General features: G+C 46.4%; 1 protein-coding gene across 1 annotated transcript; it reads left to right on the top strand.

Moving 5' to 3' along the window:
* Nucleotides 1–17,836: 17,836 nt before the first annotated feature.
* On the top strand, nt 17,837–19,874 carry LOC139584301 (uncharacterized). Its single transcript, XM_071415972.1, has 5 exons — nt 17,837–17,999; nt 18,660–18,910; nt 19,000–19,096; nt 19,203–19,429; nt 19,525–19,874. Exons 2-5 carry the CDS (start codon nt 18,763–18,765, stop codon nt 19,665–19,667), a joined length of 615 nt encoding a protein of 204 aa, XP_071272073.1. The 5' UTR covers nt 17,837–17,999; nt 18,660–18,762; the 3' UTR covers nt 19,668–19,874.
* The last annotated feature ends 5,269 nt before the right edge of the window (nt 19,875–25,143 follow it).

Below are 25,143 nucleotides of genomic sequence, written 5' to 3'. Positions count from 1 at the left end.
CACATACAGTCTTCAGGTGCAGGGTTACCTGATGATGTTGCCAAAACTCCTCACGGCAAAAATCCCCCCGCCTCCTGCCTCGGACTGGAAGCTCAACGATAAGGCCCTTCTGATTTTCAGGGACTACACCGCTTCTCCCGTGGAGTACCACGTCTACACGATCTCCCATTGCAAAAAACTGCAGACCGAGCTGGAGGAGCTGAACCGCTATGTGATAGGCTCCGTGTTCAAGATAGTGCTGCTGGCTCTGGAGAGGGCTTATAATTTGTAGCAATCGTTCGAATTAAATTGGTCTGTAAAATGGTCGAAGGTAAAATTAGCTCGACCTATTCTTTCAAAACTTATGCTTTTTATTACAATAAATAATAAAGACGACCAGTTTTATTCATATCACTGCACATCTACAACAGTCTAGTCTTGACAACAGTCTTAATGACAACAGGCTTAATCTCAATTCAATGTTCTTATATTCTTACGCAGAGCAATCTTTGAGAGACTTGAAGCTTAACTTCTCTAGGGTAGGGGGCAGCATTTTCACGTTTGGATGAAAAGCATACCCAAATTCAACTGCCAGTTACTCATCCCCAGGAGATAAGATATGCATATTATTAGTAGAGTTGGATAGGAAACACTCTGAAGTTTCTAAAACTGTTTGAATCATGTCTGTGAGTATAACAGAACTTATTTAGCAGGCGAAACCCCGAGGACAAACCATTCAGATCTTTTTTTTTGTTGAGGTCACTGTCTTTTCAATTAGTTTTCATTGGGAAACCAGATTTCTTAGCGAATTGCTTGCAGTTCCTACGGCTTCCACTAGATGTCAACAGTCCTGAGAAATAGGTTGAGGTTATTCCTTTGTGTAATGAAGAAATACGGCCATCTTGAAGTTGAGGCACTCCAGGTGTCCTGGACATGCGCTTCAATCAAACAGAAGGCATGCTACATTTCGTTTTAATCCTGTATTGAACACATATCATCCCATCTTCAATTTGATCAATTATTAACGTTAAGAAATACCTAAAGTTGTATTACAAAAGTAGTTTGACATTTTTTGGCAAAGTTTACAGGTAACCTTTGAGATATTTTGTCGTCACGTTTGAGCAAGTATGAACCGGTGTTTTTCTGGATCAAGGGCGCCAAATAAATGGACATTTTGGATATTTATCTACGGAATTAATCGAATAAAAGGACAATTTGTGATGTTTATGGGACATATTGGAGTACCAACAACAGAAGCTTGTCAAAGGTAAGGCATGAATTATATTTTTATTTCTGCGTTTTGTGTCGCGCCTGCAGGGTTGAAATGTTCTCTCTTTTGTTTACTATGGTGCTAGGCTCAGATAATAGCATCGTATGCTTTCGCTGAAAAGCCTATTTGAATTCTGACATGTTGGCTGGATTCACAACCAGTGTGGCTTTAATTTGGTATCTTTCATGTGTGATTTAATGAAAGTTTGATTTTATAGTAATTTTCATAGTAATTAATTTGAATTTGGCGCTCTGCATTTTCTCAGGCTTTTTGCCAAATGATACAGTAGCGTCTTGCCTAAACTCAGATTTTTGGATATAAATATGAACTTTACCGAACAAAAAATACATGTATTGTGTAACATGAAGTCCTATGAGTGTCATCTGATGAAGATTATCAAAGGTTAGTGATTCATTTTATCTCTATTTCTGCTTTTTGTTACTGCTCTCTTTAGCTGGAAAAATGGCTGTCTTTTTCTGTGACTTGGCTCATACCTAACATAATCGTTTGGTGTGCTTTCGTCGTAAAACCTTTTTGAAATCGTACACTTTGGCTGGATTTACAACAAGTGTATCTTGAAAATGGTGTAAAATACTTGTATGTTTGAGGAATTTAAATTATGGGATTTCTGTTGTTTTGAATTTGGCGCCCTGCAGTTTCACTGGCTGTTGACGAGGTGGGATGCTACCGTCCCACATACCCTAGAGAGGTTAATGTACATGTAGACCGTATTCATTTCGACAGATTTTAATTGTTCAGTGGGTCAGTGGGTCTATGTACTCTGCAACCTCGGTGATACGATTCGTTTGTACGGTCTGCAGGCGCATCACATCATGGGGGGGTCATGGGTTAGTCGTCCTTTTCGGGGCGGGTCGACGAGAAGCCCCCCCTCACGAAGGTGAAGGCCGTCGGACCCCGCTGGAGGACTTCGGGTCTCGAGGAAGGGCTCTTCTTCAAGCAGTCCTCGTGTAACTTCTTGTAGAGATCAAACAACGGGTTTGTGGTTTTTTTAAGCATACAAGATGCTATGCTGTTGGTGCTGCAGCTTTTTGCCCAGCGTGATCAGAGACCGTTGACGCTGCAGGATCGCAATCAGCGCCTCAAAGGTTTTCAGCGCATCTTTGCTCTTGATGGAGCCGAGGCCCGTCTCGAGAATCCTCATCTTTCTCTTACGAATCGCCTCGTCAAAGTTGCCCTTGAAGATGTCCCCCAAAGCGTGGAAGTCTTGTTCAGGCCATCCGCAATCGCGACCAGGATGAGGTTGAGCTTGCTGGGGGAGACAAGGATCTTCTCCACCACAGCCGCTTTCAGGGAACCTATCTCTCTGAGCACCCACACACTCACAGGGACGGCTTGCGATAAAAACCTGGATACCAGCCGATCGCAGATGTCCAGCCGGCTGCCTTCAAGCCGAGAGCAAGAAACGACGCCTAGCTCTGTGGCGTTAGGTCTCCTGAAGTCGTTGAGGTAATTTTTAAACTTCTCAAAATTCGCAGCGTCGAGATTCTCCAGGGACCTGTTCAGTTCAGAGCCGGGGGTCCTAGTTTTCAACTGGTGCAGAGGAACGCTGGTGAAACAGACTCTATCTGACAGAGCAACAGCCTCGGCCCGCACGGATCGAGCGGGTAGTCTGCGCGGTTCTTCAGCGGAGGCCGTGTGTTTCGTTGGGCATTGCGTGCGTCAAGACGTTGAGGTGTCCTAGATCTTCCAGGACTGTCCTCATCTCCTCGACGCTGGAGCTGCAGATCATCATGTCGTGCCGTCATGCCGTCTCGGGGTCGGCGTCTTGCAACTCCAGAGACTGGGCCTAAGTCTGCATGTCCACTACCGCCTGTTTCAGCTGCCGATACTGGGCCACCGATATGGCATCGAAGTAGGGGACCATAGCGACGTATTAGTAATTGTGTTCGGTCTCCATTGCCGGCGCGTTGCTCGTCGTCGATCTTCCCCGCTTTATTTCGGTCCTCTTAGTTTGTTCGATGGCTGCTGTCTTTTTTTGTCAGACATATTAGTTCAGCGGAAGCCGTGGTTATTTAATTATGCAGAACGGACCGAAGTTTGATGTTTCGGGAACAAGTTTTTTTGCCCAACGGACATGGTTTTGATGCTTTGGGACCAAGTTTATGCCAGACAGAACCTAGTTTTTGACCGTAAAGCTGCCTAGTTTGCAAAACAAGTTTTTAGGTCAGTTTTTATGAACCCGCCTCTCGAGTTATTTATGTCAACCCGAGGGTCTTGAGCACCGCAGTACTAGACTGAGAAGTATCCTCAGCAGGATAAGATTTTTTTTACAAAACGAAAAGGACTAAGGGTCCCACAGGCCGAAGCGAAGTGGAGCAAAAATTAATTTCCAGCATGATCGCTCCGGCAGTCCCACGATCTACCCAGACATCGTCTTTAGAAACGGAAAGTATGTCCCCATAGGCATCGATCCATACTGGGACTCCAGCATGGGGCCCCTCATCAAGTGGATGGAGGCTACGAACGGAGGCAGGAACATTCCGCATTCCAACGATTCCCCCTTTGTCATGAGAGTGAGACAACGGCTCAGACAACGGCTCCCTCCATTGAGTCGACAGCCGAGACCCGCTCCGAACTGGACCCTCGAGACACTCCGCGGTTTGCCCGGCTGCATAGGCTCAGACGGGGTGGCCGGTAGGCTGCCCTCCGATCGGTTCGCCTGGCTGGGAGATAGATGCACAAGTGCTCGTCCTGCGACCTGATTGTCTCCGACTTTGTTGAGGGAGACACGTTCCTGAATCAGCACGCATTCTTCACCAGAGGTAACTGCCCATACCTGCAGCCAATTATACCTCGGATCGTCTGGTTATCGAGATCAGGCAGGAACGGGCCCGGCGACGACACATCGCTCATCCGACGGCGATAAAAGCCCCGGACCCGCACCCTTGGAGCAGGCCCGTCCGGTCTCTCCAGATGTCGAAGCAGAACTACGTCAACCTGGGAGGAGGCGAGTGATGCTACATGTGCGGGAGAAAGCCCTTTGAGCACAGATCCGAATGCCACAAGAATATAATTTGGCTTCTCAAAGATTTTCAAAGATAATCTCCACTGTCTACAGCTCTAAACTGATACCAATAATGGACAGTCCCTGACAGGGGGTGTTTGTTAGTTGGTTGGTTGGGGATTGCTGACTGCTGCACCCTTGGGGAACAGACTGCTGGGCGATTGGTTGGGTTGGGTTGGGGATTGTAATGTGGTTGTAATGTAGATGGGAATTCCGACTCGACACTGTCAGCAGCGCTCGTGTGACCGTGAACAGCGTGATGTTGGTGGCGCCGGCTGGGACAGGCGGTGTGGTCTAAAAACACGCACGGGAGACAAACAGTCAAACAGTACAACGAGCATGTGGACGGATATTAGAACTAGAGGTCGACCGATTAATCGGAATGGCCGATTAATTAGGGCTGATTTCAAGTTTTCATAACAATCGGAAATCGGTATTGTTGGGTGCCGATTTGCCGATTAATTAAAAAAAAAATTATAACATTTTTAACACCTTTATTTAATCTTTATTTAACTAGGCAAGTCAGTTAATAACACATTATTATTTTCAATGACGGCCTACGAACGTTCTGCCTCGTTCAGGGGCAGAACGACAGATTTTTAACCTTGTCAGCTCGGGGGATCCAATCTTGCAACCTTACAGTTAACTTGTCCAATGCTCTAACACCTGATTACATTGCACTCCACGAGGAGCCTGCCTGTTATGCGAATGCAGTAAGCTAAGGTAAGTTGCTAGCTAGCATTAAACTTATCTTATAAAAAACAATCAATCCATGACTGTCATTGCTCCAATGTGTACTTATCCATAAACATCAATGCCTTTCTTAAAATCAATACACAAGTATATATTTTTAAACCTGCATATTTAGCTAAAAGAAATCTAGGTTAGCAGGCAATATTAACCAGGTGAAATTGTGTCATTTCTCTTGCGTTCATTGCACGCAGAGTCAGGGTATATGCAACAGTTTGGGCCGCCTGGCTCTTTGCGAACTAATTTGCCAGAATTTTACGTAATTATGACATAACATTGAAGGTTGTGCAATGTAACAGGAATATTTAGACTCATGGATGTCACCCGTTAGATAAAATACGTAACGGAATAAACGTTTTGTTTTCGAGGTGATAGTTTCCGGATTAGTCAAAGGTATATGGTTTAGAGAGAAATAGTCGACGCGTTATAATTCCTGTAATAACTTGCGGCTGAACTTGAAAGGGGTTCCTTCGTTATTTTACCGTTCATGTCTTCCATAGAGAATGTCTTGATCTACTTCAAATAAGGTCTGTGTTTCGCGGAGGAGCAGACTGACAGGGGACCATGCAGACAAGCTCTGCTTTCTGCACTACAACCTAAAACTTAACTGGGAATATTGAAGACCCATGAAAGCTGGTGGTTCGTTTTAACATATGTTCTCATGTAATTTGAGACTAAATTGATTTTATTTATGTATTATATTAAGTTAAAATAAAAGTGTTCATTGTTCATTCAGTATTGTTGCAATTGTCATTATTACAAAAATGTGTGTGTGTGTATGATATATATATAAATAAATAAATAAAAATTATCGGCCGATTAATCGGTATCGGCTTTTTTTGTCCTATAATCAGTATCGGTATCGGCGTTGAAAAATCATAAGCGGTCGACCTCTAATTAGAACCCCTCCGATGGGTGTACAACAGTTTTTAACTGTCTCGGAGGTCCTTCTAAATCCAAGCCGATCCAAACTCATTCGTAAGATTCGTCCGTCGGAGTCTGCCCTAACCATGTGCAGTATGTCGGAGTCTGGTATGAGCGAGTCTGTCTCAGATTGACTCAGATTGATATACCATGGGGTTGTCTGAACAGTGCACGGTCCGTCGGAATATTGTGAGCTCAGTCTGAGGTCTGCACAAACAAGATCGAACCGAGCTCAACAACACGCCGCCCGTAGTACGAGAGAAAGTACAACAATCTAAACAGATGTTGAACTGAAATCCAAACAATTCCATTTACTGTTAATTCCCTTTTCACCTATAGTTTATTGACCACTATTACTATGCGTTGTGTATTTATCTTTGACTATTCTTACACCCCCCCCCCCCCCCCCCCCACACACACACACACACACACCATTTAAAAAATGTAATATCGGGTTCACAAGGCAAACCAAACTCTTTCGTCTCTTCGGTGGGGGTGAAAACTTGTTCGTCCGTTGGGATCTTGTGAGGCCAATGCGTCGTGGAGTCTGTTATGACGGAGCCTGGTATGAATGAGGTGGGGGCCGGCTCAGAGGTCGAAAGGCGTACTCGACAGTTCCAACTTGGTCGTCTCCAAGGGGAGAGATGGTAAAACTTCGGTGTCTGGCGAGGACAGTTTGTACCAAACAAGTCCCGGAGTCTGAGAATGAAGGAGATTAAACTGACAAAGAGGCCGAAGGTATCTCATGTACGAGTCCGTCGGAGTTTGTACGAACCATGTAATCTGTCGGAATTTGGTACGACCGAGTTGGAACTGACAAGGACTCCTTTCCTTGTTCCAATCTCAGATTCCTCCGTTTCCGAGGGAGAGTCGAAACTATGTGTGCCGACCAAGTAAACCGTGTATGTGGACCGAGTTCTGGGCCCGAGTCTGACAATGCAGCCCCCAGCTTGACCCTATAAACACACACATAGACTTCTGTGCACTTTGGGAACGAATACTCCAGAGACATTGAAGTTCAACATTCTCCCGAGACAGACCAGATCAGAGACACACCGACCGCGATTATCATCCAGGCCGACCCAGACATGAGTAGCCAAGACAGGGCCGACTTTGTGGACACGTTTCGCGGAGCACTCAGTTTTAGAGTGACCTACAGCGAGCTGCCCATGGCCGACGATTTATTGGGCAAGGGACTGCTAACTAGTCAGAGTTACCATGAAGTCGCAAAGAGAGAGCGGAGGGATACGGCTGGGATGTCTCGTCTGTTGGAAGAAACGACACTCCACCACCATGTCTACACCCTACTCTTGACTCACAAACCTCACCTGATGAGAGAACTCACCCAACACAGCGATTCTTACGAAGATACGGTGAGCCTGAATTCGAATTCCATGGTTATTAAACTCAATTCCCAGACCGGTTTGCGTTTGAATTTTGCTAATTCTGTGTTCTTTTTTTACAGGACCTATCAAGAAAGAGCTCATCGATTCCCACGTCGAGTATGTGGAGATGTTGGCCAATTTGGGGGTCGACGATATTTCCAAGTCGCTGTACGCTTAGGGTGTGTACCACAAGGAAGAACTGGATATTCTGACACTTCGCTTTCAGACCGAAAGCGACAAGGCACGTGCTCTTTTGATCTCCATCCACCTAAAAGGAGAGGATATCCTGCTGAAAAATGTGCAGTCTGCCCGGTCAAGCTCACAACGAAGTCCTCCCGCGGATCGTCAAGCTGATCAATACCAAATTAAGGCTTGCTCCCCCAGTTGTTAGCTGGGCACAAAATTGTCTAGGAATGTCTCAACAACCCCATTCTTTTTTTTCAGGACAATCTATTTGATAAAATGCTTTCAAATAAGAGCATCCACAAGTTTATGTGATGGAGGGAGATGTATTTTCTAAATATTCATACATTCATTTTCCAGGAATGTTGGACCCTGCGTGGCCATAATTCATATATTCTATTCAGTGTTATGTTCCCAAAATAAAGAAATGTATATCTCAAAACACGTGGTTCTTATTTTATTTGTTGGGTAGTAAATCCGAGGTTTATTTTTTGTTACAGGTAATCCAAGTAACCATACATTTACCAGGTACATTTACCAAAGGCACCCCGTCGAAAAAGAACACCTGATGCTTTCTTTCCATCAGGACCTGAACCCCGCCGCTCGGCAGAGCTTTGTTAGAAACGTATAGAAACTTATGTGTTCGAAACTTATACGTTGATCTACCTAAGGTGGTAACATTTACCCTACTGATCTGAGAAGGTGTACCTTTCTTAAGGACAGTACAAAATAGTTTTGGGATGTTATACTTTGTGCGATAATAATAACATTTTAAATTCGGAAGAGAACTAAATTGACCCAGTGTCCCCCAGAGGTGTTGTTTTTATTATCAGAGAGATGTCAACCACACAGAACATACCAATATCTGAGATTATACAAAATATACAATAAATAATGACACTTAGAAAACGAATTCAGGTTCATTACATCCGATCCATCAGCTCGTCTCCCTCGTCGGCAGTACATTTGAATTTCAACCTGCCAGAGAATCCCTCAACGCCCGGCTCACCGTCTCTGCCAGCCAGCGTCACAGTAACATCTTCGCCGGTGACAATCTCCAAGACATCATAAGGGGACCGCTCCAAGGCGGTGTCCGTGACACTCCACTCCGAGGAAGAGATGGTCTTTGTAGAAACACTCCGTGGTTTTTGTAGAAACACCGTAAACTCATCAAGGTGAAGTTTGACGTCTAGTTTCTCGCCGTCCTCATACGATCGCAGCGTCACGGTGGCGGAGGTCTGGTGTGGATCGGGAGAATCGAAAGCCACCTCAGGCCTAGGCCCCTTGATGACCACTTCCATCTCGGCCAGCTCCTTCTCCAGCGAGATCGATTGGCATCGGCGCCGAGGTGACCAACAGAGATTGCGATCCGTTTATGGATAGGCAGCTGTCCAGGTTGTGTTTCTCCATTGCGTTTTTCCACACCCCCACCTCAGTGTCCCAACGACCATAATCGGCGGCGGCGGCGTTGAAAAAGACGGTCTTGCTCCAACCGTCCACTAGCTTTGACCAAGTGACGATGCGTCCGTCGGCTGTATGCACCGAGAAATCAAAAGCTTGTCGTATCGACACCGCCTTGTCCAGGATAAAATCTCCATCCTCTGTTTCCTCGGGGACCAACGCGGCGAGGACGAGGTGAGACTTGACCAAAATGGGGGTGTCGGAGCTCCGTACACAGTCACGTTGGACGAGCCAGCTCTCGCCGATATCACGGCCCTGCCGCCTTCTTCGAATGTCACCGTCGTGCGAGATCCGACCTCGACCAGACTCATAGCCGATTCGGTCCTCACCCGTACCTCGCTGTCGGGACCGACGGCAGCGTTCCCCAAATGTCCTCCTACCGAGACTTTGGTGGGACTGCCGATGGCAGACAGAACTTCTATGTCCTCCAGAAGGATGTTGACCCCCCCCCCCACCCATGACTCGCCTTGCCACCTCGACCGACAGCTGAGGTACCCGCCCGCGAATCACGAGGACGTCACCTAGTTTTCCTCCCCGAAGCCTACCCCTTGCGGTGGTACCGGTCAGCGGAAAGACAGTGGGTGCTTTTGTGCTACCGACAATGTTGTCACCACATACGCCCTCACGGCAGAATCTCCAACCCCAACTATAGCTGTAGTCTCGGTACATACACGCTGCTCCCTGCACGGATAGTACGCGATACCATGGTGACTTAAACCTCCTAGTCTCTTCACTTTGACTCTTGGCACTGAACTTCCCGCATTTCATCTGAGTTGATAGCGTACCCTGAGGCCTGGACACTAACAAAATACCTAGAGACACAACCTTATCCGGGCTTGGGTTCAAGCAGGGCTTCTCCGATGTTCCTTGATGCCATACATTTAAAGAGCCAAGTCTAGCCCGAAAATAACCATCAGCAGCTAGGCCCCAGCCGAGAGTTTTTGCAGCTTTGCATCATAAGACTAAACCGGTCCCCGAATAATCACCTGAGCCTCAGACTGCGGGCTCAAATGACAATAGAGAAGTATCCCTCACTCCCAAGACCAAAGGGGAGTGCTCTGAGAGGTCAACCTCCATGTCGTCCTCGGGAAACGGGTTCAGTGGTGCTCCTGTACACAGCCCAAGGGTATATCATAGGGCAGATCCCGGAACCCACCTTGCGTCTATCTATGGGACATGGCAGCCTCTTCATCATCCAACGAACCATGGCTCCCAGGACGATCGCAATCATCAGGACCCCCGATAGTACGGTGAGCCTACGCCTGTCGTCGACGTTGACGACCCTAAGCAGGCCCCCGAATCGATGCAGCACGCGCATCCGGAAGCCGAGGAGAGAACAAGACGAGCCTCAATGTCTGTGCCGGACATTGATGAACGACCAGATGGTACAGATCGGGATGAGCAGTCTGTCCTTTTCACCCGGTTTGGTACCAGCGTGAGACCCAGGCGGGGAATTAACCAGTAGTTTGTGTTCTGTTCAAGGTGGGGGAGATACTCCGCTAGACAACGGGGACCAAAGAAAAGATTACTACAACAACGACGATACCTCTAGGGCGATCTCGTAAAGACTGCGTCATGATCCACCTCAAGACCATCTCTGCCAAGCTGCACTCTGCATGCTTTGTGAAACTGGGAGAGGATAATCAGAACGCAAAGCTAGACGAGGGCGCTCAGAGGGCGTCGGACTTGGTTTTTAAGGAGCTAGGTTAATCAACCGACACGGAGTCCCAGAAAGAAGAGAGAACGTCGGACGAGAGAGAGCTGGACTTGATTTTTGAGGAGCTGGGAGAATTACCCATCCCTGATGAGTTCGCCATGCCGGCAAAGGACTTGCTGTGGGGAATCTGATCGTATAAGTACGAGGCCATCAGCTTCAAGTCTCTGAGAAATAATGTCATCAGCGCAGTCGACCTAAACCCGATCGACAGAGTGCTAGAGCAACAGTTTAACACATTCCGAGTGGAGAACAATGTGCCGATCAACGGATCAGTTTCTCTCAAGACGGGCATATACATCCGGTCGATGTTGCTTTTTGGAAGAACGGGGGGCTTGAACAACTTCATCAAAGACTGCGCTTGACCCCGAATGGGTCAGAGCGGTGTCTCGTCAGGATGCCAACCCATAGTTTGGGGAACAGCCCCTGAAAACTGAGGACATTACTGTGTTCACTAGAATCGACCAACGAAAGGTGTTGGAAAAAGAACGGCTGATGGCTAGGATTTTTAACAAGAGCCCCGTCATCGTCGACGGCGGCGACAGTGATAGCGACTGGGGATCGAAGCCGGGCTCGCTGGTGGCCGATTTCGACGACGGCTACCAGAGACAGGTATCGCCGGCCGATTTCGACGACGGCCACCAGAGACAGGACTCGCCGGCCAATTTCGATGAGACCTTCTCGGACGGCTCGCTCGGACACGACCAACAGCAAAAGAATGCAGAGTCGGAGGATGGTCCATCCGAGCTGCTGAAAGCGATAGGCCCGTGTGGGGGCACCAACAAGCATCACCAGAGGAGTCTGCAGATTTGATGACAATGGCCGCTACTCAGTGGAAGTCGATACGGGAGACATCAAATTCAACAGCAAGTGGGGCACATTGGTGGTGAGGAGGAGGGGAGTGTACTTTTTGGTGGTGAGCTCGAAGGAGGCCAAGAACCTTGTCACCCGTGTCACCGCCAGGCTGTACGGTGACCTGAAACGGATACTGGTTACCAGATGCTGGATGCTACGCTAACCAAGGGACGACACGTCCATCGGCTGTATGCACCGAGAAATACAAAGCTTGTCGTATCAACACCGCCTCGTCCAGGATAAAATCTCTGTCCTCGGTTTCCTCGAGGAGCAACACGGCAAGGACGAGGTGAGACTTGACCAAAACTGCGGTGTCGGCAGCTCCGTACACAGTCACGTTGGACGAGCCCGCTCTCGGGCTTTCAGTAATGAGCAGGCCAGGTGTTTTGCCTCCATTGACTTAGTGGAGACCGTCAACAATATGATAGCCCATAGGTTAGCTCAGCACGCCAAGACTCTCGCAGCGGCCTCGGTTTTTCGGAAGCTCGCAGGAAAGCTTTCTTCTTTGTCCAGAGTCTGGAGGCGGTGATCTCGGGCAACGCTCGCCACCGGTGTTTTCTCCGCCCTGGTAAAGGAGGCTAAGCTGAATCGGAAGTTTGCTTCCTCGCGGATCGAGTGGCCTTCGAGACTCGTCACCAGGAGGGTGTCCGGAGGCAAGGTCAGGGGAGCGATGGGAGCTTGGTTCATCAAGGCATCTACATAAACGTGTCGGCTTTCGGGAACGAGCCAGTTTTTTGCCTCCATAGACTTAGCGGAGACCGTCAACGCAATGATAGCACATAGGTTGCTATCATCCACTGACTAAGATCGCAGGAAATTCTCTCTTTCTCAAAAAAACCTGGTACCAAAACAAATTGGAACAGCCCTTGGGATGGAACAGCCAAATTGAAACAGCCCTCGCATAACCCACCGTGGTCTCTAGAGAGATAATAACTCTCCCTTTGTTGACCTATTTGCAATGAGGTTACCTGTGGTTACATAAAGAATATACTGTTAATAAAGTTCTCGAGTGCTTGCAACATTTTCCCTAATTCAAATAGCTTATTGGCTGTTCTACCGGTGGAACATTTCCATAATACATTCATAGTTTTCTAAATCAGTATTAGTAAACCTGTGCGCAGTCACCAACCTGAATCCATTATCTGTCAAACTCACTCAAAGCGCAGCCTATTCACTTACGTTTGCCGCACCGTTCTGCTGCTATCAGGGTAATAAACCCGAGGGTGTATAAACCCCACCCTATGGTTGGCGTCATACCCTCATTCTGGTCATGCAGGTGTTTTTGTGTGTGTGGTCTGATTTTGTATACTTCCTCCTCCAGATGTGTTTCCTCGGTTGCTGTGCAATTCCCTTCTACATTGAAGCCTGTAAGGATACTTTGTACAGCCGCCCAGTTTGTTCTCATCTGTTGTATGTACTGAAACGTTAAACAGTAAAACAATAAAAAAGACAAAGAGTATCAAGTGAAGTTATGTGTTTTTATTTCCCATTTAGAACAAACAGAACAAACATCATAGGACGTACATCACAGGACTGCTCGTTTGTGAGTGCTCAGTTTGTGAGTGCTCAGTTTGTGAGTGCTCAGTTTGTAAGCATCGACTCAAATTATATGTAGAACCCTCGCTTCTAGCCACCCAACCGCCTTTCAGAGACGCCTCGAAGCCAAAAGCTGGCTTATGGTAAGGCCCTCAGAAGGGCAATTGTTTGTACACGGGTACTCCGAGATTCCTTCCCTCTGTGTATTCTTGCAGCCAACTGGTCATTGGTTTATGAGCCATTTTTTTTATATACACCGCTCTATCCAATATCCACACGGTGATTGTGAACGATGCGTGTAACAAATCCGGTATCAGGATAAATAAAAGCAAGGTCTGCTAACTTTCTTTCATTATGTTTAATTACCGCAAGCAATGAATGGCAAATGCAATTTTCGTATATACGGGTTCGCTGTATCTCCACGCAGGGTAGAACAGGGAACTGGCAGGAAGTACGTAAACAGCTGTTCTTATACCGTGATGACGTAGTTCCAACGCGTCTGTTGGCCTATCACAGTAGAGGCTGAGCGCGGTTTAGACTTTGCTCCGCCTTTGCTGGCCCTCGGACTTGTCCAAGTCCCTTAGTGCTCTCCTCTGTCCACCTCTGGTTGTTGGGTAGATTAGATCCGTCTTGTGTCTGTCGATTCTACACTGAAACAGTTCCTAATATGGTATTGTCCAGTGCCCTACCCTCCCTGGTTGGCCTAGGGATTTGCACCCCTCCCCTCTCCAGATTGACCACAGCTTTTATGGCCTGTCACTCAATGTTGGTCAGTCTTTACACACCTACATCTGTATTGTTTGTGTGTGTGTAACAAAACAATATTCATCTTCATACAATATGGTAGCAGGCTATAGTGCATAAACATATATCCTAACACGATGTAAGTCAACTTCGAGATTCTGGCGTGATCTAGACTTCTGCGTAAGTGAGACTTAAATACACGCGAGGCGGTGACTCGACAGGGACAACATGGGGTGGTACTTCTACGCAAACATCTGGTCCTCATACCTGTGCAACCGAAACTAGGTCCCCATAGAGATACTCAAGGATTTTGCCTTTTAAAAGTTATTGTATGTGATAATTTAATAATGTGCGTCGCTTAGCCCTGGGGGGGGTCTAACCTGATAATTTATCACTTTAAAACTCTCCACTTAAACTCACCACGGGTCATAATATAACACTTAAACTCCCTCCGTCGGGGGGCATAACTTGGTCTCCGTACATGGGTTGACCATAACTCAGTCTCCGTACATGGAGGTAGAATTTATACACATCATTTTAGAGATAATTGGTTTACGGTTTTTAACAAATGGGATTGTTTGTATTGTCGACCAACATAACCCAATTATGTGCAATTGAGGTATAAACATAAAAACATATTCTGGCGTATGAGTAATGCAGGATGGGTATGTTGTAGGAGGAAAAAGGCATTTACAAAAAATAATCACTCTAGGGATATGAGGCGAGGAGTATGAGGAAAAAAGAGTATGTGAAAAAAAGAGGAGACAGGGCTAGATGGAGTTCTCGTCAATCAGGATGATGGCAGATTTTCTCCTCTCCATTTGCAGGTGCTGCATGTGTCTGGACAGTCTCCGGAACCCTGTCACTCTGCCGTGCGGACATACCTTTGTAGCGTGTGCCTACTTAAAGCTAATCGAGAAAAAAAGCAAGTGGTTCCGATGCCCAGTATTCCGGGCATCCATATCCTCTCACGTTAAACCGGCGCCAAACGTGACCCTCGTCCAAGTACGGGAGTATCTGGGATCGCTGGGTCCCTCCATCGTAGAACTGGAAGAGAACGCCTTTATGCCCACGCCCGACCAAGCCACAGCTCACAGTCACATAGTGGTCACCGGCCCTCCGCCAGTGAAGCGCAGTCCCCGCACTACCCACAGCTGCTCAGCGACATAGTGGTCACGGACCGGCGCTCCCCCGAGACGATCGGTTTACACGTTACCCCCAGCTACTAAGCGTGGAGAACATGGAGTCTACTCACTACTGGGAAATAAGGAAGCAGGCGGTACAGAAGACGGGAACTCAAGCCTATTCGGGTAGAATAACGCATTGAGTCGGAGGACGGCAGCAGCTTTTTCTACAGGTTCGTCCACGACAATTAGTGTTCCGCCGTGTTCTCGGGGTTCAACGCCTCAAGACTCGGGGTCTACGTGGACCATGCCAAGGGGCTGCTATTTTTCTACGCGGGAGACGAGTGATGTGTTCGCCTGGCGCACTGGGTTGAGGCCAAATTCAGCAGGCCCCTACACGCCGGGGTCTGCATGTCGCCTGGGATTATAGTCGCCTTCAATCGGTTGAAGAAGAACTCCGGACTATATGCATGAGCTCGTGTATTATAATGAAAATAATCACATACATATCAAGTGTATGTTTTCTTGGGTTTTTGTTAGTTATTGGAAGTCTATTGTTATCCTTTTAGTGCCGGGCTCTGTGAGACACAATGATGTAAAGTTAAAACGTGTGTATTTGTAAATGAAGCCAAATGAAAACAAAACACTGAATGTACCATGTCTCATTGGGTTTTTAGACCCGAGTCTCTTGGATATGTATTGTGGCGAACAGCAGGTCAGCCACCAGGGGGAGATTCGTCGAGGCCTGGTGGCAGACGGAGTCTACATCACGAGGCGATGGCTCCCTCTGCTGGACATGCCAGGTCTCGACGGGCCTCTCCGGCCAGGACTAATTGGGGCTGATTGTGGTTGGTGAGTAATCAAGGGCTGATTGCTCACCAGCTGTATGAGTCCCATAAAGCTGCCAGAAGGGCAGCATACAAGGAAAGGGACTGGGGGAAGAAAGGTGACTTCTGTATAGTTGGCGACGGTGCCTGAGCTAAAAGGAGGGAGTTCAGTTTTTGTGCCTGACAGGATACAGCAAGACCCGGAGTCCAAAAGACGGTATCCCGGAGAGGGTCTCATGGGGGAGACCTATCCTTTTCTTTTGATTTATTATTTAAATAAACACCCTTGAAACCGAGCTAATCCTACTCTGTCTGATCTGCGTAAACGTCTTGACCAAACCCCCTGGTCTGCCACAGTATCGAGACCGAGTTTCTAGGCTATGTATCGGGATCGATTCTCTTGGCTATGAGTCTCTTGGCTATGTATCAAAACCGAGTCTCTTGGATCTATATCGAGACCGAGTTTCTAGGATATGTATCGGGACCGAGTCTCTTGGATATCTTGTATATGTATCAAGACCTAGTTTCTAGGATATGCAACGAGACCGAGTTTCTAGGCTATACATAGGGACCTGTGTATCGAGACAGAGTGTGTATTGATACCCCAGTTTTATGTACTATGTACGAAGACCGAGATTAGACAACTATATCTCGGTCCTAATGCACTTGCTTGATAAGAAGGGGGATATTGAAACCAGGAAGATGATGCGAAACTACTTTGATGTGGGGTCGCTTCTTATCCCGGCAACAGATGTTGCTGGGGTGTCTAAACAATAATTGAAACTTGTGGTTTTTACAAATGAATCTCATCTCCACCCATTTCAGCTTTATATAAGAGAGGTTCCAGTGAAGCTTTCACTAACAAGGCCTGCTGGCATGGTGACAGATGATCAATTGCTACTGAACTGAGCAACAGGGTAATTATATTATCCCCTTCAGTCAGAAACACAAAAAATATCTGAAATGGGATTTAGATAATTGACAACAGGGATTAATATCACCTGTTGGGAGGTCAGTCCCTGCTTTTTTAAGGAGTTGCCTCCTCAACAGAAGATTCTCAGAATAACAAGGTCTCTCTTGGAGTGGACACCACTCGGTGTGGACTTCTTTCTTACACTTTATAAGTCTTTTTTTTAACATAAAGAGAATTTTCTAACTTAAACTTATATTTTTGAGAGTAATTCTCCTTACCTCTTTACTTTTACAAATATATTCTAGTTTTACTCTCTGTATTATTATTTTTTACTTTTACATTTTTACATTCTAGATTCTGGATATCATTTGTTTTTAATTTTATAATCTTACATTATTAATCATATTATAATAATGGTTCTGTCTATTACTGTATGTCTGTTATATTTACATGTTTATGTTGAGAGGGGTGTGGTGTTTCCGGGGAAGTCCCCCCACTTTCATTTCTTGAGAAATATACTTGGCTCTGTATTCTTCCTGTGATTCACTCTGCCTGAATATTAACCCATTGTTCCTGTCTGCAGACTCCCCTGGGACTGACTCGAAGTGAGAACTCACTGCACCCTGTTTGCAGACTAGGTGTGTCCTATAACTGTCACTCATCTTGCAGTTGTTTTAATGTGAGGGAAAACCAAATCTCCCCAAAGAGAAACTATGAACCCTTTCCTGTAGAGATACACCGGGACATCAATGTCCTGCCTTCGGTGTATTATCAAATAAATATATGTATCGTTACTATTTTATGTATATGTATCGCTACTATTTTATGTAGCCTAGTTTATGTAGCCTAGTTTTGCTTTGACTGTGTCCTATTTCAGAGGGCAATGGCTTGCGTAACTGCACACACGGACATGAAAACTGATATATGTTTTGTTAAAAAACAAATTTGAATGTGTATTAAACTCAATTGCAAAAAGACAACCAGATCTCTTTTGTTCTCCCTTACAAACCAACTTTAGAGACCGGAAAGGGGGTGTGTGTTCCTTAAAGTTCATTGTCTCCTAGTTGGTCATCTCGATAAAGGTCCTGTAGAGAGACCGAGTTTTGATAACTTCTACATCGACCAAGTTTTTTTTTGGTTGAATAAGGGGAGTAAACAAGTCGTTGATAAAAGCTGTTGCTGTTTGGCGGCAGCCAGTCAGCCAGCCAGAAGCCTGTTCCGGGAACATCGCTTGCTGCCTCCTCCACAGAAGATAAAGAATCACAACAACGATGTAGGGACTATTGGTACTAACCAGAGTGATAGATGAGTATATGGTCGCTTCCGCATTGTTGTGTAATTGTAACGCCTTGACCTTAGTTCCTTTTTTATGTCTCTATTTTGGTTTGGTCAGGGCGTGAGTTGGGGTGGGCATTCTATGTTTTGTTCTATGTTCGGTATTTCTAGGTGTTGGCCTGGTGTGGTTCTCAATCAGAGGCAGCTGTCTATTGTTGTCTCTGATTGAGAACCATACTTAGGTAGCCTCATTCCCACCTGTGCTTGGTGGGTAGTTGTTTTCTGTTTTGTGTATTGCAGAACTGTTCGTTTGTCGCTTTGTTGTTTTTGTTCAAGTGTTCGTATTTATTAAAAGTATTATGAATACTTACCACGCTGCACCTTGGTCCTCTTCTCCTTCTCCCGACGACGTTCGTTACAGTAATGTTTAGTACAATGATGCCAGAGGAGGGGGGTGATCCGGATGACACTTGATGTATCGGGACCGAACAGCAAAATCTTACACATTTTACAAAATATGTGTGGGGCTGGGTCTGGAATATATTTGTATATCTATTCGGGTTGCCGCTAGAGGGAGCTGGTAACTGATACCCACGAGGTTCATTGATAAGGTGGTGTTACTTGATCATGTATCGTGGTACCGCTAGAGGGTAATGTTTCTAACAATATCTCCCATCAATATCTACCCTCACAGGGTATTGTCTGTGTGTCACCATGGATCTGCCCGTTTATAGGGGTAAAGAGTATTACGCTACATATGGCCCAAAAATTATGATAGCGTGACCAGTGTCATACGGATGACAATAAACGACCAAGAAAGCTCTTTCTTGGGAGAGAATTACAAATTGTCGTTGGGTTTGAAATCTCTAGCAATCAAGAATCCCACCTGCCAGACCACCGGGATTTATCGTTTAGACGACTGCACGGTGGACCTCAAAGTGACGTGTGAGTATTTCATAGAATTACGGGTCACAGCCCCCTCATCAATGTTGAACCAGAAAAGACAGTTCATATATTTTATTCTCCTTCCTCAGATAGGACAATCAAGGTGAAATTGCCAAGTGTCACCGCTGGGATCGTGCCAGCGATGAATATCAAGATAAAGTTAGACAACGTGAATAGCGTACAAAGGTAACTCTTTGAGGTTGCGATTATAAAAACCAAATTCCCAAATGACAGAGCTGTTTGGAATTCCTCTTCTTCTTACCCTCTGATATATCTCTTCTTTGCTATGCAGTCGGGGTTACGAGCTGTGGAGGTCGGATATCGGGCTGCAGGGTGGAGGCCCCCGTTTGCCGTTCAGCTACAGGCTCACTAAGACGGGCTTACTGGTAACAACAGCCTCCCCGGGAGTTTTTCGTACATACGACAAAGACAACTGCCAGATGGAGGAGATGAAGGTGTTTCAAGGAACCCCAAAACAAAAATTTTCGCTTATTCCAATCAACGACATTATCGACGATAGTGAGTGGGATGTAACCTTGTATCGTTTATACAACAATGCAATCAGCAGTGCAATCAACTTGAAACTAATTGTTACACTCTTCTCTTTTTTCCAGTTGAAAGGGACATGAAGGAATACAATGAATTTATGAACAAGGGGGTTTACTCAAACACCTGCCCTTACACACATAATAAGATACTGATCTCCACTGGGATCACTGTCTCCATGATGACCTTCCTATCCTTATATGCGGTCTAAAAAGTCTGGGGTGTCCTGAACACACAATACAGTCTGTTTGTCTATATTATGGGCCAGAATAATATACTTTGTTTAAAAAAAAATCTAAAATAAGCATTAATCAAGGATGTACAATCTAACACTAATATGTATGCTTGAAAAATAACATGTGCTTTGAAATGTAAAAATATATAAAACGTAATTAAATAATATTTTTGTGGTACCTTCTTACTGAAAAGCCTCAGATGTTTTGTAAACAGATGTCCCGATCGATGTCTCCATTGATGCCCCCGCGAAAACTTACACAAGTATTAAAGAGTTTTAAGTTTTTTTAAATGACCACGAATATCTGGACTGACCCACTTTTATTATGGTTTTATTTTTTCCCAAAGGCTTCCTGTCTTCCTCTACCGGGGTTCAGGGTTCAGGATAACACAGATGTTGTTTGGGTCTAAGTCTAAATCTATCCCGATATCCTATTTTCATCGGGACGTCTCGGTCTTTGCTTGTCTTCAATCGAGAATCCCTCTGCTTTTTAAAAAATTACATTCCCCAGAACTAGGGTCCCTATCTGAACACATACCCCCCCAAAAAACGTTCCTTTTTTATGTGGCAATGATGTGTATCGGGCCGAGTTGTTGCTTGTAGCTCTGGGGGCAGTTTGACATTTTTGAGACAGACAGGTCTTTATTTGTATATTGTTATTGTGTGTGTGTGTTTAGATATTTAGCTTATTTTTTTGAGTAATACAACACTATAAAACACTATCTATATAGAATTGAATTGATATAACACACATAATTGAATTGATTTAACGCAGGCTTAAAGCTATAACAGGGGCCGTAAAAGTACAATGAGGCTAAAGTAACATGTGCAAAAAAAATTGCTAAAATAAAACTAACTAAAATGAGTTTGGGTGAGAATTGCCTTTGGATCAACAGTGTTCAACAGTTTCAACAGTGGTACAAGCTTGTAAAATCATACTCCAACAACAAAATCAATTTTTCTTATCTCTTTATTTGCAAAATATAAAACTTTTTAAAACAATCTATATACATCTATATACAACACAAAAAACAAACCAAACAACAAATCCAATCAATAAATCTAAATGAGTTCTCCCGTTCTGATCCGATATTTACAAACCGGACACTTGTCACGGCAACACTTACACACAATGTGCCCACAGGTCGTGAGGTGATTCTTCTTGCCCGACTCACACCTCGAACAGCCTCTACGAAACCGGCTAAGGTTGATATTTTAGTTGCAAAATATAAAAATATAAAACTTTTGCACCTATTCCTATCCTCGGTTATCCTTAACTCGTTTAGACATCCGATGTCCCCACGGCTTCAGTACAATGTTCATACTCCCACCATAGCACATCATGCACTCGTCTAGAGACCCCTCGGATTTTACTTTGAGCGGATCCGAGGCCTCCGAGTCTGAGAGAGGGCCGAGCTGCGAGAAGAGGTGGTTGTCAGAGGTGGAGGTTACTGTACCCTCTGGAGTCGGTGCTTCTGCTGTAGTCTCACCTTCGGTCAGTGATGCTGTAGGCTCACCCAGCTGCCGAGTCTCTGTCTCATCTTGAGGGGTCTTCGTCTCGGAGACGGTCGTAAAACTCCCAGAACCAGCTGCCGTCTTCCTCGTCCCATATTCAATGATCTTCATCAACGAGGTCTTCCTTGTTTTCTTCCTCGCTGATAATCATCACAGTATTGTCGGCGCTGACCTCGGCTCTGGTCTCGGCCTCGGCTCTAGTCTCGGCTCTGGTGCGAGCGCTGGTTCTGTAGGGGGTAGTTCTCGCTCTGGTGTACCTGGGGGTCCTCACCGGTCCCGCAACTGTGTCGTTCTGTAGATGCCTGGGTATCCCCAGCCGGTAGATGTCACTCGGGGCCAAGTCGATCAACGGAGTATCCAGGTTGAGGCTATTGGGGCTGTTGGTTACAAAGACACACCTGATCGACTATCCTTCTATTCTGAAACAACCGTCTTGAACCAGCACATCCCTCAGGGTCAGTGCCGTGGTGGTGGAGTAGTACACGTAGAACGTTGGGTCATCCTCCCTGGGACTGCGCTTTCGAGCCCTTCAGGGCGCTCGCTCTACAGATCAGAGACTCTCTTGGTCAATTCGAGGCCCCCGTCGCGGAACGAAACTTAAGGTGAATCAACGGGACATCGCCAGGGCTGTGATCGAGGGCAAGAAAGCTCTGGCTCCGCTGTCTCAGAACAATACCGGGAAATGGAAAAGGGAGCTGGCCTCCGACTCCTTGACCGGCTCAGTTTTTGTCGCGGAGTTCACCAAACTCTTTGCAGAGCATGAGCAAGAGCAGCATCACTCCAAGCAGAAGAAACAGATTCTATTCAATTCCCATTGTCAATGAAGTGAACCCCCTATATTGGAAAAAGAAAAACACATCGGTTCGTTCTACAATCTCGAAAAATATCGTACGTCTCATCTTGTTGTCACGACCACTCGTTATGACCCCTGTAACTTCGGAGAGGCCGGTGGACTCGTCATGTTGCCGGGAAGAGGTCGAAGTAGACCGGGATGGGCTGATCGCCGCTGCAGGGAGACTCTGCTGGCCATGTCTCTGACTTCCCAGGAGCGCTGGGTGTCGGACACCATCGACCTGTACATGAGGTTGGAGGGGCTGACTCTGACACTGCTTAGCAGCAACGCTGGCTGCTAAGTCGTATGCCCTGTCCTTGCTGTATGGCAGGCTCACCTCCATGGGAGTCAGTGTGTCCCTAAGCGCCATGACCAACAAGGCAGCGGCCTCGCTTTCCGAAGCATGCCCGGCCACGACTCCAATCACGTTCCACCGAGCCATGGGCTACAAGGAGAAGTTGGTTCGCGGTAAGCTCCGCCCGTCCGAGTTCAAGCTTTACTACGAGAGACTGTACTATCGAGAGGCCAGAACATTCTCCGCTACGCTTGGGCGCCCGAGCCCGCTTCGAGACACTCTTGTAGGGCCCGGGAGGTGCGCCGTCTGCAACAAACTGTACCACAAGGTCTCAGAGGATAGCGAGGGAAGGAGGCCTCCTCTGTTCGTTGGCCTCAACGTCCTGGTGGTGGACAAGTACGGTATGCTCAACGAGGACGGCTTCGCTGGTGGTGCTCTCCGGGAGCGTGTCTCAACTGCAGCCGCCGGGCGATGGGGCCCCGCTGTGGAAGGGTCTCGAGTTCGAGCTCACCAGCCGCACTCCTCTGATTGTCAACAGGAGGCAATTTGACAACCCGCCTTACGGCGAGGCCCTTTCCTACACCGTCACCAAGAACGCCAAGAGGATATTTCAGGCTCGGGCCCAGTTGCTGAACCTGGAGAAGATGTTGGACCCAGAGTTCAGACCCGACAGCCTCCAGGTTTTCCACAGCAACAATCTGCAGGACCTCTACACCAACGCCGTGTTGAAGAGCAAGGCGGCCGGAGCAGTGTGCAAGCAGGTACGATGGGTGTGTGTGTGTGTGTGTGTGTGTGTGTGTGTGTGTGTGTGTGTGTGTGTGTGTGTGTGTGTGTGTGTGTGTGTGTGTGTGTGTGTGTGTGTGTGTGTGTGTGTGTGTGAGAGTGAGAGTGAGAGTGAGAGTGTGAGAGTGAGAGTGAGAGTGAGAGTGTGAGAGTGAGAGAGAGAACTGTAAAGATTTAAAGACAATCTTCTCTTTATTAACTCCCTTGTCTTCTTTTGCATTCTTCTATTCTCGCCCTCTTCCTCCTCCCTCTCTCGCCGTTCCTCCTCCCTCGCTCTCCCCCTTCCTCCTCCCTCCCTCTTCCTCCCTCTCTTTCCCTCCTCCCTCTCTCTTCCTTCTCTCTCTCTCTCTTCCTTTTAATCGATCCCACTTCATTTTAATTAAATTACGTAGAACCAACGTGGAATTGACGTCTGTGTCCAGTGAAGCTACCAGACTGACAAGAAGCATATGGAATAAGGCAGAGAGAGGGAGATAAGAGTGGTAGCTATTTACCTAACAAAAATAGGGAGGGAGTTAGTTCTATTTGGCTAACAAAAAGAGAGGGGAAAAAAATTCAACCTCTACACAAGTGTGGAATATTCAGGCAAAAAAGTGACCACTTCTCACAGAGAGTGACCTATAAAGGGACCACTTATCACAGTCATCTGTACCAAACAACGCAGACATAGACACAGACACAGACACAGACACAGACACAGACACAGACAGACACAAAGCCTGGGTATTGTCTGCTAACAGTAAACTTATCTCCTACATCTCTAACTCATACCCATTTTTCTACAGCATACTTTGGCTTTCTGCCTGTTAGACTTTGTCCACCTGGTAATAGGGGCAACAGAGCTAAAGAGATTGTGAATTATTTTTGTAGTATGAGAAATGCATTTGGCCCAAAGAATCTGCTCTACATGATGTCATCATCATCATTAACTAACTGTACAACAAACATTGTAGCAATTTGAAAGACATGCCCAATATCTGACTCTACTGTCTAATTGAGGTCAGATTAATGTAGACATGCCCAATATCTGACTCTACGGTCTAATTGAAGTCAGCTTAATGTCCTGGCCACAACAATACGGGAAAGCACCATGCTGCCAACTACGCCAGTATTCACTGTTGCACCTCGCACATTACAATAAAGCTCCAAAAGAGGACAATTGTTGAGGTGAACTGGGTATCATCTGGTCTCTGTCAGTACTGTCCTTTCCAGTCTGCAGGAGAGGAGCAGAGCGGCTGCATCCCAGACCCACAGGAGTGAGCTCTGACAGAGGCCAGAGCTATTCTGCAGACTGGAGACACACACAGAGAAGGAGACCTAGCTCTCCAAACAGCACAGCCAACCTGTTCTTTAATGAAAGAACAAAGCAATAGAACCATTCCCTTTAAACGGTGCATAGACAAAAACAGGCGATCGGATTCATTCTAGTGTGGAGTAAGTCAGTCAGTCAGTTAGTCAGTCAGTCAGTCCTGTTTGGCCGAGGATCAACACTGCTGAAACTAACCAGCCTATGACTGAGGGACTGGCCCAAAGCTGTCTGGCAACAGTTCTCCAGTTATCCTGGGTGCTCGAATGCAAGCGAGTGTGTGCGTGCCAATACTAACTGAGGTTTACCAGTGCATGCCCAGTGGCAGGGATGAGTTTGGCACAGAGATCAGAAAAATCATACTGAGCTCAGAGGAGACAGTCCTGAAAGTCTCATCCACTATATTAGATCCATATATCACATTGTTCACATCCTGTCATGTCATTACTTTACTGCTTCCTGGCTGGTTTACTGCAAAACACCTTGTGACATCGGTCAATTGATTGATTAACAACCAGTGTTGGTACTATTACAAAGTGCATTACCTAAGGTCATAATATTTCCTACATGGGAAAATCCAAGCTGAACACAATAGCGTACAGAATGATCATGACCTATTGCACAACATGCTTGTTCCATGTATTCCTCAGAGCCCATCCTCTGTTCCATCTGGATACACTGAACTAAGCAGGGGACTGTGTGTGTGTGTGTGTGTGTGTGT

This window comes from Salvelinus alpinus, chromosome 9, assembly GCF_045679555.1.
Source record: "Salvelinus alpinus chromosome 9, SLU_Salpinus.1, whole genome shotgun sequence".
Classification (NCBI taxonomy): Eukaryota; Metazoa; Chordata; class Actinopteri; order Salmoniformes; family Salmonidae; genus Salvelinus; species Salvelinus alpinus.
Note: the sequence above shows the minus strand (reverse complement) of the source record. Positions and strands in the feature narration are given on the sequence as shown.